This window comes from Pistacia vera, unplaced genomic scaffold (assembly GCF_008641045.1).
Source record: "Pistacia vera cultivar Batoury unplaced genomic scaffold, PisVer_v2 Contig1006, whole genome shotgun sequence".
In the NCBI taxonomy this organism is placed as follows: Eukaryota; Viridiplantae; Streptophyta; class Magnoliopsida; order Sapindales; family Anacardiaceae; genus Pistacia; species Pistacia vera.
Genome location: NW_022195035.1, coordinates 423,987 through 440,759, shown reverse-complemented (window position 1 = coordinate 440,759; position 16,773 = coordinate 423,987). Strand labels below are relative to the sequence as shown.

Sequence of the window (16,773 nt, the reverse complement as noted above, 5' to 3'; positions counted from 1 at the left end):
TCAACTTTGCAGTTTCCAAGTCAGTCAACTTCATCGACGGCTGAGACACGCCTTGAAGAAAAAATCGACGGCCCATATTAATGCCCGTCACCTTCACAGTCAAGTACAACCACAAATTTTAAAAACTGGCCCAGTTAACTCTACCGTTAAAAACTACGGAGAATTTAGAAATTGATAAATGGTTTACTTTTTTTTTTTTTTTTTTTATAATTATTTCGTTGCTTTGAAAATGAACTTATAAAATATCATATTTATATTTATGTTTGATTATACGATAATCCTAATTTAAATTAGAGAAATTAGTCATGTTAATATATCTTGTTGAAAGTCAATCACAATATAATATAACGTTGGATTATTAAATATATCTCTTCTTATCGTATATAAAACAAATGAGTATTTCAATTGGATTGGATTTATGTGGTTATGATTCTTCATCAATATTTTTTTATTTTGTCAAAATTAATTTAGGATATAGACACTTATAACCAATGTTTTAATAACCAACTCGAGATGAACTCGACAAAGTGGCTGGTCTCGAGTCACCGTTGATATCAGCATATCTCGAGGTTTGAAATCTTACAAACACCCCCTATGATCTAGCCAAATGCAAATCGACGATCAACTGGTGGGTACGACAATACACTAATTACAAATCTCACTCATCATTAGAAACTATTCTCTAGCAAATATGCCTAACATTGGCTGAAATTGAACATTTTTTGCAAAAAAAACCACCATCATCATCGCCAACCCAGGCCAAAGTCCTGTTTTTGACATCGACAACCGCTCTCATCACAACTAAAATACTCTTCCTCAATCTCCTGACCAAACACCCATATCAACCCCTCCCCCCCTATTTGCCCGACCAATCGCTGGCAACAACCCACGTTATGGCTACTCTTTTGCCTTTTCGATGTTTCACTCACCAGAAATCACCTTCATCACCACCTTTCAACTCACTAACATTTTCTTTCTTGTAAAACCTCCCAACAGCCTCGCTATCGTCTACTCACGAATTATTGTTGTCTTCTCTAGGGTTTGCTTCTCATGAATATTGGATTTTAAAATAGTGAACAAGGGTGACTTGCTGGGAGAAGGCCCCGAGTCTTGGTTAAAGAGTCAAACTGTCGAGTTTTAAAACATGCTTATAACCTCCCCCTTTATGCCTTGCGTAAAATTCATTTAGCATTACCACCTTTACCCAACACAATATTGTCCATTGCGATTTAATTTATATATATAAGAGATTTATGAATATATAAGTGAAAAATTATTTATATTATTTAAAACACCAGTAACAGTACTTACCCAATAACCCACGGAATCGTTTGTTGAAGCCAACGGTTAGGTCATTTTTATTCTTTATAAGGAAGGGCATTAGTCATTCAAAATATGGTTTTTTTCAAAATCATCCTACAAATAGCCCGTCTTTGACTCATAAAATTCTTACTTCAAACTTCGGCTGTCTCTCCTCTGTCCGCGCAAGCCAAAGCCACACCTCCACCGACACCACGACGTTCCGGTGAGTCTGGCCATGCTTCGATTATCTTTCATTATACTTTTCTCATCCATATTTTATCTTTTAATCTGTTCTCTTTCGTGCTATTGCTATTATTGTTCTTCATTTATAGTTTCATCAAATTCTGGCTTATGGCGTGTTTGACAACTGTAGAAAAGCAGTTTTCTGTAAAATATAAATTTTACTTACTTATAAGCTAGAGTGCCACTGTGCCAGCAACTCCTATTGGCATAAATCTATATTTTATGTTTAATTTTGTTTTTAATTGCATTTGATTGTTCATAGCAAAAAATTTCTTTGTTTAGTGGAAACTCAAACTGTAAATATATTTGAATATTCTCATTGTAGATTACTTAAAATAAGGGTGAGAATATGGAAAATGCTTTTATTGAAATACTTTGAAATGGATGCCAAGCAACTGAATTATTGTAATATAAGCGAATAATTTATTTGAAGAATGACTAATCTCTATGATCTTACACTCGTTCTATACCATACCGTATAGATTTACACTTTGACACCATTACGCCTGAGATGAACTCTTTTCTCCCCCAAATTCTGGTATTTACATTGTGGCCGCTCTCTCTTCTTGAGAGCAAAGGCAGATAGACAGACATAGATTTCCAATATAGATATTCGAATTGATATCTTCCATTGCTCACTAACTCTTATCTACTCTCACTCTTGATTTCTTCTGTGGGATGTTCATCATAAGTAAAAAGGGATCCTATTTTCCGTGATGCTAGTCCCTTTGTATAACATATAAAGCTGAAAAGAAAAAGATCTGATCAAGTTTTAACTAGTCTTAAGAGTTGTATCCCATTGATTGAAGTCAGTCAGTAACAAGAATACCCTGTGTGTAGATTTCAGAAACAATAGGAGAATAATTGGGTTCCCTTCTTCTTCTTAGGTCTTTCTTGTTGTTGCTTTATTATGTTTTATATTTTATTTGACTTATTATGTTTGTTTGTATTTTGCTTTTGTGAATTTTCGAATTTGATTTGAGTTCTGAAGAAATTTGTTTGTTTGTTTGATTTTGGATTGAAGGCTTCAGGTATTTGGTGTGTGATTCCCTGGGATAATTATTAAGAGTTGGGTTTAGTTGATATGGCATCTAAGCGCAATGTTTGTTATGAAAAACTTGCTACCGATGATTATGATGATTTTTATGATGGTGATAGGAGGCAGCGTTATGATCCTATTTGATTATTCGCCAAAAGCCTTTGATAGGATCCATGGAAGTCAATTGCACTCGCATTTTCTTGCTTTGTCGAGATCACTGCTTCTTTTTCTCCTGTGTTTATTTTCACTGGTCACATGGGGGGAAGAAGGCCCAAGCTTATGGCCTTTTAGTCCTGGAATTCTTACATTCCTCCCAGGTAATGTGCCTAATTTTTAATTTTTGCTATATTGCCTCTTGGACTTGATGTCTAATTTTCTTTTGCAACATACTATCTAACTTATGTTGACATGTTTACTGCAATGGAATCGGCATATGATTAAAGAAGCAAAGAATCTTAGGGCTCTGAATGTATATGATAATTTTATTATTTATATTTAGTTGTAAACGTGTAGGCTGAAGATCATTTGCCTGTCTTCAGTTGCAGCCCATGGATGTCAGACCATTATAGAAATTTTTATTTAATACTCTCTTGATATGTGTCTGTTAATTGATGTGGGGCTAGATAGTTTTTATGCGTCTATATTGATTGATTTGTGCCCCATTTGAATAGTTTGTTTTCTGTGTAGGCGTCATTTCATTCTTGTAACGTTTACAAACAGTTTAGTGAAAAGGGTTGTGTATAGATGTAGAGAGGTATATATTGAAAAAGGTTACATTTTTTTTTTTCAACCATCTAGTGTTCTGTAGAATAGGAACTCTAAAATTTGCCATAAAAAAAAAAAAAAATGGCCAGTTCTGGATCCCTAATTATGTTTCAGTATCTTTTCCAACACGCACTGTTGTATGCTGCACTCTCTTTTGTGGAAGAAAAGCGGTTTACAGAAATTAACTTCCTCAATCCAATACACTTATTCAAGGTTACCGAATGCCATATAAAGCATATAATTTAGATTTGGGACTCTTCAATTGTACGAGACTTTTCTTAGTTACAACTCTTTTGCGTGCTTTGCCTCGATTATGTCTTGAACCAGAATTTGTCAATTATAGAGATTACTTTCGGTAAAAGTGCATGTTTTACTCTTTTTTTGGAGATTAATTTACAGGACTTGCATTGAAGCAAAATAGCTGTTTTTATTTATACATTGTGAGTACCTTTCATTTGGTTTCAGTTATTTCAACTGCACACCATTGGGCACAGTCTGAAGCCATGAAGTTCTATCATTTTTGTCTGACAGAAGTTTTCCTCGAACTTTTGCTTTAAAATGCTGTAACAAAGAAATTTGAACCATCAATCTTCCTGGTTAAATAAAATATGCTCACTCTGCTTTGATTGTCAATTACTTCTTACCAAAGTGAACCCTAGGTTCTGAGGGTTGAATTAATTTGTCCTTTCTTGTTCTGGAATCGTAAATCTTGTACTGCATAGAATAATAGCTCGGAATATGTTCTGCATGAGCTTGTATTACCTTTGGACTAATTACGGTTCCATGCCATAGTCCCAAACAAACCTGTACAGGAGCCCTCTTTTAATAGCCTTTTTTTGTGAGAATTCCATATAAAGATGTCTTGACCTTAGGTTAATTTCTACAGTTTGAGCTATGTTCAGTAGTAAATCAGAATGTCTTTTTATTCATCTGCCAATTACTTTGTTCTATCATTACTTTTCTAAATGCTATGAACCTGATAAACTGATCGGTGTGAGATCATCTTCTTCTGCCTGTAGGCTTTTATGAGACCCGGATAGCATATTACTCATGGAGGGCATTCAAGGATTTCGCTTCTCCGCCATCCCTGATTACTGAGCACACGCCTGCCTTTGTATCGTTGTTAAATTTTCACGAGCTACTACTTTTGGGTTTGAGTATATTATTTCACAAGATAAATGTATGCATTTTTCACTCCAGGCTTAAAAACCTCGTTAAGTATAGTGGAACATCAGACTCTGTAATTTGTTCATGTACTGCAATTCTACTCTTTTAACATGGGTCCAACCAACCCGACCCGTTTTCATATATGGGCCCCAGTATGAAAACCTAGGGACCCAGATATGTAATTTTCTTAAGTCTAACACTCTACTAGTACTATTACAGATACGGTCCAAAATGTGCGAAACTTGTAGAAGAGAGTATCTGTGAGTCAATTTGCTATGCAGACAACAGGCAGAGACGTGCTAAAAGCTCGGTATCTTGATGTTGTCAGCCTTGAGACTGAGCTTAACATTTGAACCCACTTGGCCTCTTCTATTGCCAAATATAAATATTCTATTAATTTAATATAATAATAGAATGACAACACTTTCTGACTCATCATATCATCTCATCACCGCCATTCGAAATTGTCCTATTATTCTTTGTTTCATCCTCCCAATATAGATATTCGAATTGATATCTTCCATTGCTCACTAACTCTTATCTACTCTCACTCTTGATTCCTTCTGTGGGGATGTTCAATCATAAGTAAAAAGGGATCCTATTTTCCGTGATGCTAGTCCACTTTGTATAACATATAAAGCTGAAAAGAAAAAGATCTAGATCAAGTTATTAACTAGTCTTAAGAGATTGTATCCCATTGATTGAAGTCAGTCAGTAACAAGAATACCCTGTTGTGTAGATTTCAGAAACAATAGGAGAATAATTGGGTTCCCTTCTTCCTTCTTAGGTCTTTCTTTGTTGTTTGCTTTATTATGTTTTATATTTTTATTTGACTTACTATGTTTGTTTGTATTTTGCTTTTGTGAATTTTCGAATTTGATTTGAGTTCTGAACAAATTTGTTTGTTTGTTTGATTTTGGATTGAAGGCTTCAGCTATTTGGTGTGTGATTCCCTGGGGATAATTATTAAGAGTTGGTTTTAGTTGATGTGGCATCTAAGCGCAATGGTCGTTATGAAAAACTTGCTACCGATGATTATGATGATGTTTATGATGGTGATAGGAGGCAGTGATATGATCCTAGATTTGATTATTCGCCAAAAGCCTTTGATAGGATCCTATGGAAGTCAATTGCACTCGCATTTTTCTTGCTTTGTCTAGGATCAGTGCTTCTTTTTCTTTCTGTGTTCATTTTCACTGGTCACATGGGGGGAGAGACGGCCCAAGCTTATGGCCTTTTAGTCCTTGGAATTCTTACATTCCTCCCAGGTAAATGTGCCTAATTTTTTAATTTTTGCTATATTTGCCTCTTGGACTTGATGTCTAATTTTCTTTTTGTGTATGTCGAACATGTTTAGCTGCGAATGGAATCAGACATATGATTAAAGAAGCAAAGAATCTTAAAGGGCTCTGAATATATATGATAGTTTTATTATTTATATTTAGTTGTAAACCTGTAGGCTGAAGATCAATTGGCCTGTCTTCAGTTGCAGCTCATGGATGTCAGACCATTTATATGAAATTGTTATTTAATGCTCTCTTGATATGTGTCTGTTAATTGATGTGGAAGGCTAGATAGCTTTTATGCATCTATATTGATTGATTTGTGCCCCATTTGGAATAGTTTGGTTTCTGGTATAGGCCTCATTCGGCATTCTTGTAATGTTTAGCAAAACAGTTTAGTGAAACAATAATGCTATACTTACTCACGAGTTTACTAACTGCTTTACTATCTTTGTTAAAATTACATATAGTATCCGTACTATGCGTTATATTTACAAAGAATAGTAAGATGGTTAGTAAGATCGTGAGTAAGCATAGCATTACTCTTACTGAAAAGGGTGTGTATAGATGTAGAGAGGTGTATAGTGAAAAAGGTTTACATTTTTTTTTCAACCATCTAGTGTTCTGGTAGAATAGGAAACTCTAAAAATTTGCCCAAAAAAAAAAAGATCAGAGGCTTATTATGGATAGTATAGTTCTTTGAAGAATTAAACCAACAAAATTGCCCAGTTCTGGATCCCTAATTATGTTTCAGTGTCTTTTCCAACATGCACTGTTGTATGATGCACTTGTCTTTTTGGAAGAAAAGCGCTTTGCAGAAATTAACTTCCTCAATCCAATACACTTATTCAAGGTTACCGAATGCCATATAAAGCATTATAATTGAAGCGTTGGAACTCTTCAAATTGTACTAGACTTTTCTTAGTTACAACTCTTTTGCGTGCTTTGCCTCGATTATGTCTTGAACGCAGAATGTTAAGTCTACAAATGTAATAAATAGGAATGACAACACATTTCTGACTCATCAACATCATCGCATCACCGCGATTCAAAATAAAAAACACTACAATCACTAACGAATTTTACTAACCAGCATACTAACCTAAAGTATAGTGCGGGTATCATACGCATAGTACGGGTACCATATGTAATTTTAACAAAGGTTAATAAGATGGTTAGTGAGAAGTGTTAGTGAGTGTAGTGTTACTCATTCAAAATTGTCCTATTATTCTTTGTTCATCCATCCATTCTCTGATTTTTCTTATTCATCCATCCATTCTCTGATTTTTCTCATTCATCATACATTTAACTATCATACTTGTACTCTAGGTCGAAAGTGTAGTCTAGTTCGACGCTTTAATATTAATTATGTCATAATTGTTGGATTGATTTGATCATACATATAATCATCATATTAGGAATAATATTAAGTCCACAATCCTCGACGTGACAATTTGTTATTGATTAATTTATAAAATGAGTTTCGCTTGCTTGTATGGTTCTTGTTTGTCTATATGCGAGCTAATGAATGACGAGTTACCATGTCGGAGGTTGTGAAATTGAGTTATGGATCTAACAAAACTCATCATACTAGTCTTTTGGTTGAAAGTCTAGTCTAGTCTAGTCACAACATCTTAATATTAATTATGTCATAATTATATTTAAATATTATCGGATTGATCTAATCATACATATAACCATTATATTAAGAGTAATGTTAGGTCTACGATCCAAGCTTACTACCCTCAACGTGTCAGTTTCTCATTGGTCAACTCATAAAATGGGTCTTGCTTGCTTATATAGGTTCTACCTGTCCATTTGGAACTAATCAATGACGAGTTGCTATGTCGGAAGTTATGAGAGAAGGTTGTGAAATTAGGTTGTAGATCTAGCATTACTTATCATATTAGTCATTCAGGTCGAAAGTCTAGACTAGTGTGATCACAACGTCTTAATGTTAATTATGTCATAATTATATTTAAATAGTGATCTCATCATACATATAACAATCGTACTAGTCCTTAGGTTAGAAGTCTAGTTTAGTCACAAACATCCTAATATTAATTATGTCATAATTATACTTAAATATTATCTTATTGATCTGGAATATAGTATTTCAGTATAATTCCCATCCGAGATTAATACTTTTAAAAAATGGATTTTATTAATTGCAAATCTTATACCCAGTATTTGACAACCAATTTTGTATCTACTAAATCTTGTAATAAAATCTCAAGTCTCAGCGAACATAAATTAAAGCACTTTTATCATTACAAATTTTTTTGAGCTCTCACAATCCGAATCCTGATAATCAAACAAAACTGGAAATCCAAGCAGGATGGTCCTGTCAATACATCAAAATGAAAGGGCAAAAAAGTTATTTTGTCATCATGTTTTAAACACATAAATAAAAAACGATAAATTTTCGTTCGTTTTAAGCGTCCTCTCTCTCTCTCTCTCTGTAACTCCCACAGACAAAAAGGAGGATATATTTTTATGTATTCAGTTGAAAACTAAACAAAAATATTTTTTTCCCTTAAATCTCTGTTGCGATTATTATTGCTATTACTATCATGGCAGTAATTAACAATTGCATAATTTAATTCACTCTAAATCCCCAAAAGAAAAAAAAAAAAAAATCTTCGACTGCAGTGTTTTGTAATTGAATCGTTTTAATTTTATTTTCCTATTTTTCAAGCTTTAATTTGAAGTTTAGAAGCTCGATTTCGCTCGGATTCCCGCTCTGTAAGTTCTTCTCTGTTTGATTTGATGTGAATGTGAATGTTGTTGTGTTTGTCATTTTGTAGGTTTGATTCGATGTCGCTTGGGTTGGGCTTGAGATCTGTTGTTTAAGCTAGGGTTTTGTTGAATTTTTTTTTTGTGGGGGGGTTTTGATGAAATTGAGTTGGTATGCTGTAATTGAAGCTTCGTTTGACTAGATTTGTGGCGAAAGATGTTTACTTTTGTGGTCTTTGTGGGATTGATGAATCTGGGGTTAGTTGTTTATTAGGGTTTATTATAGTTGTACGGGAAATTTTATGGTTTAAAATATTCGTTTTCTGAAAAAGCACTGTGGTACTGACCTGGTAATGTTATCAAACTAGTTACAGAGCAAAAACAGGAGTTTATGTTTTGTGTTAGTGAATTTTGTTAGATATTGTTCATGTTTTTATACTGAGGCGTTGATCCGATGTAATGGGTTAAAGAAATGTGTTGATCCGATGTAATGGGTTAGTGATCTGATAGTTCAGTTTAGTGGACTTTGTTGATTCTTGTAATGGTATTGGGGTTTTACTTAATAAGTTTAGCTTTTGGTGGTAGAACAACGTGGTTGAATATTTAGCTGCACCCATCTGGTTATAAGAGGTGAAATTGGGTTGTTTTCTGGGGAAATATGAAGTTTTTCTACCGAAGATTGTGAGCACATCAGCTTAGAAGTTAATTATTTCTGTGACTGAAAATTGAATCAGGTTTTGAAAAATGTGTTTGGCTTCTTGGGTTTTGCTCAACACGAATGTTTGTGAGGAACTCTATCATTGCCATGTGTACAATTGGAAGATTGGGAGTAGATCAGCGCAGATGTTATTAAGTTCAGTTGTGACTGAAAATTGAATGGGTTTTGAGAGATGTGTTTGATTTCTTTGCTTTTGTTAGCACGAATGTTTGTGAGGAACTCTAATTATTGCCATGTTTGTATTCTCATCTCTCAATCTTGTTTTCTGAGTAGGAACATGGATGGATCTAGTCGAGGTGGCAGTGGTGTGGATATGTTTTTACCAAATTATAAGCTTGGTAAAACTCTAGGAATTGGATCCTTTGGTAAGGTGAAAATTGCGGAGCATGCATTGACTGGCCATAAAGTTGCTATCAAGATACTTAATCGTTGCAAGATCAAAAATATGGAAATGGAAGAGAAAGGTATGGTTTATGTCCTTGGATTATGATCTTGTCTGGTATAAAAAGATACTTCTATACTTCTATACTTTGTTAATTTGGTTTATTTTCCATGATCAGAATTATTTCTCTGTTTTCCTTTTTTGTGATGTATGCAGCTTAATTTGATATCATGTAATTAAGGCTTAGAGATTGAATTATAAGCTCTTGTAATATGTAATTTTCATGATTATTTTCTCATACTAAATAAGAGGAGAAAGTTCTATTGTTTTTCTTCATGGGTAATAATTCTTGTAATTTGCATGAACGGCATAGTTGGATATGGTGTTATATAGAAGTGTGTACACATTGTCTCTTACCTTTTTTTTTTTCTTTTGTAGTGAGAAGAGAAATTAAAATTTTGAGGTTGTTTATGCATCCTCACATCAGTCGACTTTATGAAGTCATAGAGACCCCAAGTCATATTTAAGTAGTGATGGAGTATGAGAAGTCTGGAGAGTTATTTGATTATCTTGTTGAGAAGAGCAGGCTACAGGAGGATGAAGCCCGAGTTTTTTTTCAGCAGGTGGGGATTGGCAACTATTGTATATTGGATTCTACTGTTTATTATTATCTCTCCAATTGGGTTACATTTAATCAAATCTTTGTCTGTGAGTAGATAATTTCTGGTGTGGAGTACTGCCACCAAAACATGGTGGTTCATAGAGATCTTAAGCCCGAAAATTTGCTTTTGGATTCCAAGTGGAATGTAAAAATTGCTGATTTTGGCTTGAGCAATATAATGCGAGATGGTCATTTTCTGAAGACAAGTTGCGGAAGCCCAAATTATGCTGCCCCTGAGGTATGAACGTCCAATTTAGCGTTTATTGCTAAAAGTCTTGAGCTCATTTGTTTCTCTTTTATGAGTGAAGTTATTTTGTGGAATAACAATCTCAAGCTAACATTATGAGTCCCATTACATTATATAGGTTATTTCTGGAAAACTGTATGCTGGGCCTGAAGTAGATGTGTGGAGCTGCGGTGTTATATTGTACGCTCTTCTCTGTGGGACCCTTCCTTTTGATGATGAAAATATTCCCAATCTTTTTAAGAAAATAAAGGTATTACTGAATTTATGCAATCAAGTTTGTTATTTTTGAAGTCAGCTAAATCTGCAACAGTTGATACGGGCGTGGATTGCCAATCCTTCATTTATATTTTTGACCTCACTGATGGTTTCATGGAACCATAGGGTGGGATATACACACTTCCTAGTCATTTGTCTCCGGGTGCAAGAGATTTGATCCCAAGGATGCTTATAGTTGATCCAATGAAGCGAATTTCCATTCCAGATATTCGTCAACATCCATGGTTTCAAGCCCATCTTCCACGTTATTTAGCTGTTCCCCCACCTGACACAATGCAACAAGCCAAAAAGGTTGGTTGACTTTTTCAGTGCATTTATCAATTTCGGTCGTAAATATAAAATGAGTATAGTGCTTTCATTATTAAGCAAATTTTCCTTGTGGTCAGCTTTATAATTATGGTATTGGTGTAATTTTTAATTAAATTAAATAGGAAGGAACGTATCTATCTGGAACAATACTTCTTGAATGCTTAAATTGTATTTATTGGTAATTGTACTATTATATTTATTGTGATGGTTAATTGAAATATAATTGTGGTTCTAGCAGATTGATGAGGAGATTCTTAAGGAAGTGGTTAAGATGGGATTTGATCAAACTCAAGTGGTTGAGTCTCTTCGCAACAGAATACAAAATGAGGTTGGTAACTTTCCAATTCTCTTGCGTTAGGTTTTTTAATTGTGTCTAATTAGTTGCTGCATATTTCAGGCTACTGTTGCGTACTATCTGTTGCTGGACAACCGGTTCCGTGTTTCCAGTGGTTATCTTGGAGCTGAGTTTCAAGAAACTATGGTGCGGTAGTTTTCCCCAAGTCTACTTTGTGTTGGTTATCATTTTGCATGCCAATTATTTTTTGATCTAATGAATGCCATTTCTACTTCTTTACATTTTCAATATTAAATTTTTTTATCATAGTTGCTTATAACAGAAATTTATAGTCGTTTGTAGTATTTTTTTATCATAGTTGCTTATAACAGAAATTTATAGTCGTTTGTAGTCTACCAGGGTTCTGAGAAGGCATGATGCTAAACTACCTAATTTTGTCTCTTCCCTTGTGGAGCTTGTCCTGTTGTAAAAGATTCCTATTTAAATTTGCTGGAGCACTATAATCAATTTTTTGCATGTGAAAGAGATGATATTTTTGTCCTGGACCCACGTTATTTACTATTGTCGTTTTATGTAGAATTATTTCGTAATCTGGTTAGTTAGTAGTTATATTCTGTGGAATCTATACATATTTCATCTAGGTTCTGAATTTTACAACCTCTTTGGTTACTTTTTCTTTTTTTCATATAATTTTTCCAGGATTCTGGTTTCAACCATATGCATCCAGGTGAAGTTGCTTCATCTGTTGGGAATCGCCTTCCAGCATTCATGGATTATCAAGGAATGGGATTAAGAGCACAGATGCCATTTGAAAGAAAATGGTCTCTTGGACTGCAGGTGGTTGTGGTTGTGAACTATTTAGAAGGCTGAGTAGACCTTTACAAATTGACATGTTATTGACTTTAAATGTTTATTTTGTTGCCTTTATTTTGACAGTCCCATGCCCAGCCACGTGAAATAATGACGGAAGTGCTCAAAGCTTTTCAAGAACTGCATGTATGCTGGAAGAAGATCGGGCACTACAACATGAAGTGCAGGTGGATTCCTGGCGTCCCTGGTCATCATGAAGGCATGATTAATAATCATGTACACAATAATCACTACTTTGGGGAGGAATCTACCATTATTGAGAACGACGTTATCAAGTCACCAAATGTAATCAAGGTCGAAGTGCAGGTAACTCAAATATGCTCAATTTTATTATTCAATATAATGGTGGTGTACAAACTTTTTTAATACTGAGATAGGAGTGTCAACATCGATCACTCCCCAAGCAAGTGAAAGACCTAGTTGGGCCTCCTTTTGCAGTGATAATTTAAGTGTCAACCATTTTGCTATTTGAAGACAAAAATAGATCTGATATGGAAAATGTCTCTAAATGTTTTCTGCTGATAATGCCTTTCCTACCAATGGGCTTGACAGCTTTACAAAACTCGCGAGGAGAAATACATGCTTGATCTTCAGAGGGTTCAAGGTCCGCAGTTGCTCTTCCTGGATCTTTGTGCGGCCTTTCTTGCACAACTTCGGGTCCTTTAAATCAAGAACGTTAGGGTATTATACGTGAATCTATTGATGCATGTGAATAAAAACATAAGATGTACATAACTAGTTTTCGGTTGGGATCTTTGTTAACTTTCCCCTGCAGTTTTATATGGGGGATTGTTGTTTGAAGCTAGTCATTAACAGTGAAACTAGGCACTGCTCTGGCTTAGTCACTGACTCACTGGTATTGCTAGTCCCAGTCGAGTCTCGGTGTTATGCTATGAACCCTAACGCTTAACTTAAATGAATTCGATTAAAGAATTATGCTTCTTTCATCATCATATTATTCTCTGGTTGATGTTCGATTTTTTTGTTTTAGGGAAGTATGAAGCATACGGAAGTTTATATATAGAATGAATGTTGGGAGGATGGATTATTTGTATTGTGTTTTCTCTTGCAAATTCTCTCATTTTAATTCTAAACAATGGTTTATTTTTCTAATAAATTTTAAGTTTGTGAGATCACAGGAAAATGGAGTTCCTATCGCTTATTTCTTAAGCTAGAAATATGAGCGTTCCGAAAACATATTTAAAAAGGTGAAAATCAATTCACAAATTAAACGGAGCAAATATTCCAAAACTTCTATGAAAACATTGACTATTTAAAGTTGAATCGAAGGTGATAAAAAGAAATGAACTAAATCCATATCTCTTTTACTATATAATGTATATTCGTTAGTATTCATCTAAGTTTCAGCATCACAAATTGGATAATAAAGTATTATTATTTCCAGCAAGGTTGTGTCACAGGACCACCGCAAAGCTAGACAGCCGTCTTTCAATTTCTCTTTCGAATATTAAGGATTGACGTTTAAAACTAGACAGCAAGGGTTTTTTTTTGTGGTATTAACAAATTGATCAATCTCAAGCATTTTAGAAATTAATATCCAAAAGTCATGAGAAAACATATCCATTCAAAACTAAAAATGACTGAGAGTCGCCTGGGAGGCTTCGAGAGCTTTGATATGGCCATTTCTAATCATATTGATGGCTGAAAACAGCCATATTGGAGCCGCGCGGTCATGGTGAGTTACTCACAATGACCTTTGGTAACTTTCGACGGTGGTTTGTATGCGGTAGGGGTGGAGGTGATTTTGTCATAAATTAGAGTTTTATATAAGCGGGGGTGTTTTAGCTAAATTTGAAATATTTGGAGTTAAAAAATTATTCAAAAATTAATATTATATTAATATTTAAAAAGAGGGTAATTTAGTAATTTAAATAACATACCCACCAATTTATTCCCCTTAACCAAACATATTAATATAATATACCCACCAACTAGCTAACTACATTTTTTTAAAGATTCCCAGTAATCTTTAAGGTAATATGAGATTCTAGTAATCTAACATTTCTAATAATCCAATATTCTTTGAACCAATCGCACCTTTAAGGTTTTCATATTTATCAGTCAAACAATAATTTTCACACTGTTAAATTTTTTATCACATGTATCCCTTTACGTTAACACTTTCTTATAAGACCAAAGTTATCATTTCCCATCTATGATAAACGACAATATAAAGGAGTTAAGGCAAAGGGGTATATATGATCTAGTTTCAAACTTTGAGGGTAGAGAAGTGCAAAAATTGTCATCCAAATGATAAATTTGGAAACCTTAAGGGTCTCTCGTTAATACGAAATTTTGAATGCGATATGACTTGGAATGAGAAATGATTTTACAAACGTGACGCACAGTACCAAATTTGTCCGAAACGGAAACATGTCATTCCGTTATTCGTCTATCCATTGACAAGTCGTTTTCTTTTCTAACCAATAACTGACATGTCATTTATAGAATTTTCTACAAAACAACATTTGCTTTATACAAACCAAACCGGCAAACCCTCCGCCACCGTTGATTTTTCTAGCAGACAAACAACCATAGCCGTTGAAAAGCCAAACTCCCTGTGATCAATAATAGCCAACAAGAGAAACATTTGACAGTAACCTCAAAGAAGGCCATGAAGATGATCACAGAATTTCAGTTTCGTAGAATCAGCCAAAATGACCCACCCCCTCTTAAAGGACGTCAACTTTGACAGTTTCCAAGTCAGTCAACTTCATCGACGGCTGAGACACGCCTTTGAAGAGAAAAATCGACGGCCCATATTAATGCCCGTCACCTTCACAGTCAAGTACAACCACAAATTTTAAAAAACTGGCCCAGGTTAACTCTACCATTAAAACTAAATAAATATTGGAAATTGATAAAATGGTTTATCTTTTTTTTTTTTTTTTTTTTTATAATTATATTCGTTGCTTTGAAAATAGAACTTATAAAAATATCATATTTATATTTATGTTTGATTAATACGATAATTCCTAATTTAAATTAGAGAAATATGTCATGTTAATATATCTTGTTGAAAGTCAATCACAATATAAATATAACGTTGGATTATTAAATATATCTCTTCTTATCGTATATAAAACAAATGAATGTATTTCAATTAGGATTGTATTTATGTGGTTATGATTCTTCATCAATATTTTTTTATTTTGTCAAAAATTAATTTTAGGATATAGACACTTATAACCAATGTTTTAATAACCAACTCGAGATGAAACTCGACAAAGTGGCTGGGTCTCGAGTCGGACCGGTGATATCAGCATATCTCGAGGTTTGAAATCTTACAAACACACCCCTATGATCTAGCCAAATGCAAATCGACGATCAACTGGTTGGTAGCGACAATACACTAATTACAAATCTCACTCATCATTAGAACTATTCTCTAGCAAATATGCCTAACAATTGGCTGAAATTGAACAATTTTTTGCAAAAAAACACCACCATCATCATCGCCAACCCAGGCCAAATAGGCCTGTTTTTGACATCGACAACCGCTCTCATCACAACTAAAATACTCTTCCTCAATCTCCTGACCAAAACCCATATCAACCCCTCCCCCCCTATTTGCCCGACCAATCGCTGGCAACAACCCACTGTTATGGCTACTCTTTTGCCTTTTTCGATGTTTCACTCACCAGAAATCACCTTCATCACCACCTTTCAACTCACTAACATTTTCTTTGTAAAACCTCCCAACAGCCTCGCTATCGTCTACTCACGAATTATTGTTGTCTTCTCTAGGGTTTGCTTCTTCATGAATATTGGGATTTTAAAATAGTGAACAAGGGTGACTTGCTGGGAGAAGGCCCCGAGTCTTGGTTTAAAGAGTCAAACTAGTCGAGTTTTAAAACAGTGCTTATAACCTCCCCCTTTATGCCTTGCGTAATAATTCATTTTAGCATTACCACCTTTACCACAACAATATTGTCCATTGCGATTTAATTTAATATATATAAGAGATTTATGAATATTACTAAGTGAAAAATTATTTATATTATTTAAAACACGCAGTTAACAGTACTTACCCAATAACCCACGGAATCGTTTGTTGAAGCCAACGGTTAGGTCATTTTATTCTTTATAAGGAAGGCATTAGATCATTCAAAATATGGTTTTTTTCAAAATCATCCTACAAATAGCCCGTCTTTGACTCATAAAATTCTTACTTCAAACTTCGGCTGTCTCTCCTCTCGTCCGCGCAAGCCAAAGCCACACCTCTCACCGACCACGACGTTCCGGTGAGTCTGGCCATGCTTCGATTATCTTTCATTATACTTTTCTCATCCATATTTTATCTTTAATCTGTTCTCTTTCGTGCTATTGCTATTATGTTCTTCATTTATAGTTTCATCAAATCTTGGCTTATGGCGTGTTTGACAACTGTAGAAAAGCAGTTTTCTGTAAAATATAAATTTTACTTACTTATAAGCTAGATGCCACTGTGCCAGCAACT

The 16,773-nt window shown here is 34.5% G+C and overlaps 1 protein-coding gene across 1 annotated transcript in view; it reads left to right on the top strand.

Moving 5' to 3' along the window:
- The window catches only part of LOC116143953 (SNF1-related protein kinase catalytic subunit alpha KIN10-like), a 37,763-nt gene extending 24,517 nt beyond the window's left edge, over nt 1-13,246 (top strand). The window contains 11 exon segments of the mRNA XM_031429435.1: nt 5,444-5,784; nt 9,527-9,717; nt 10,074-10,258; nt 10,352-10,534; nt 10,662-10,793; nt 10,925-11,110; nt 11,367-11,456; nt 11,526-11,609; nt 12,123-12,260; nt 12,360-12,599; nt 12,846-13,246. Of these exon segments, the coding sequence (XP_031285295.1) occupies nt 5,636-5,784; nt 9,527-9,717; nt 10,074-10,258; nt 10,352-10,534; nt 10,662-10,793; nt 10,925-11,110; nt 11,367-11,456; nt 11,526-11,609; nt 12,123-12,260; nt 12,360-12,599; nt 12,846-12,959 (1,692 nt within the window). The 5' untranslated portion in view covers nt 5,444-5,635 and the 3' untranslated portion in view covers nt 12,960-13,246.
- The last annotated feature ends 3,527 nt before the right edge of the window (nt 13,247-16,773 follow it).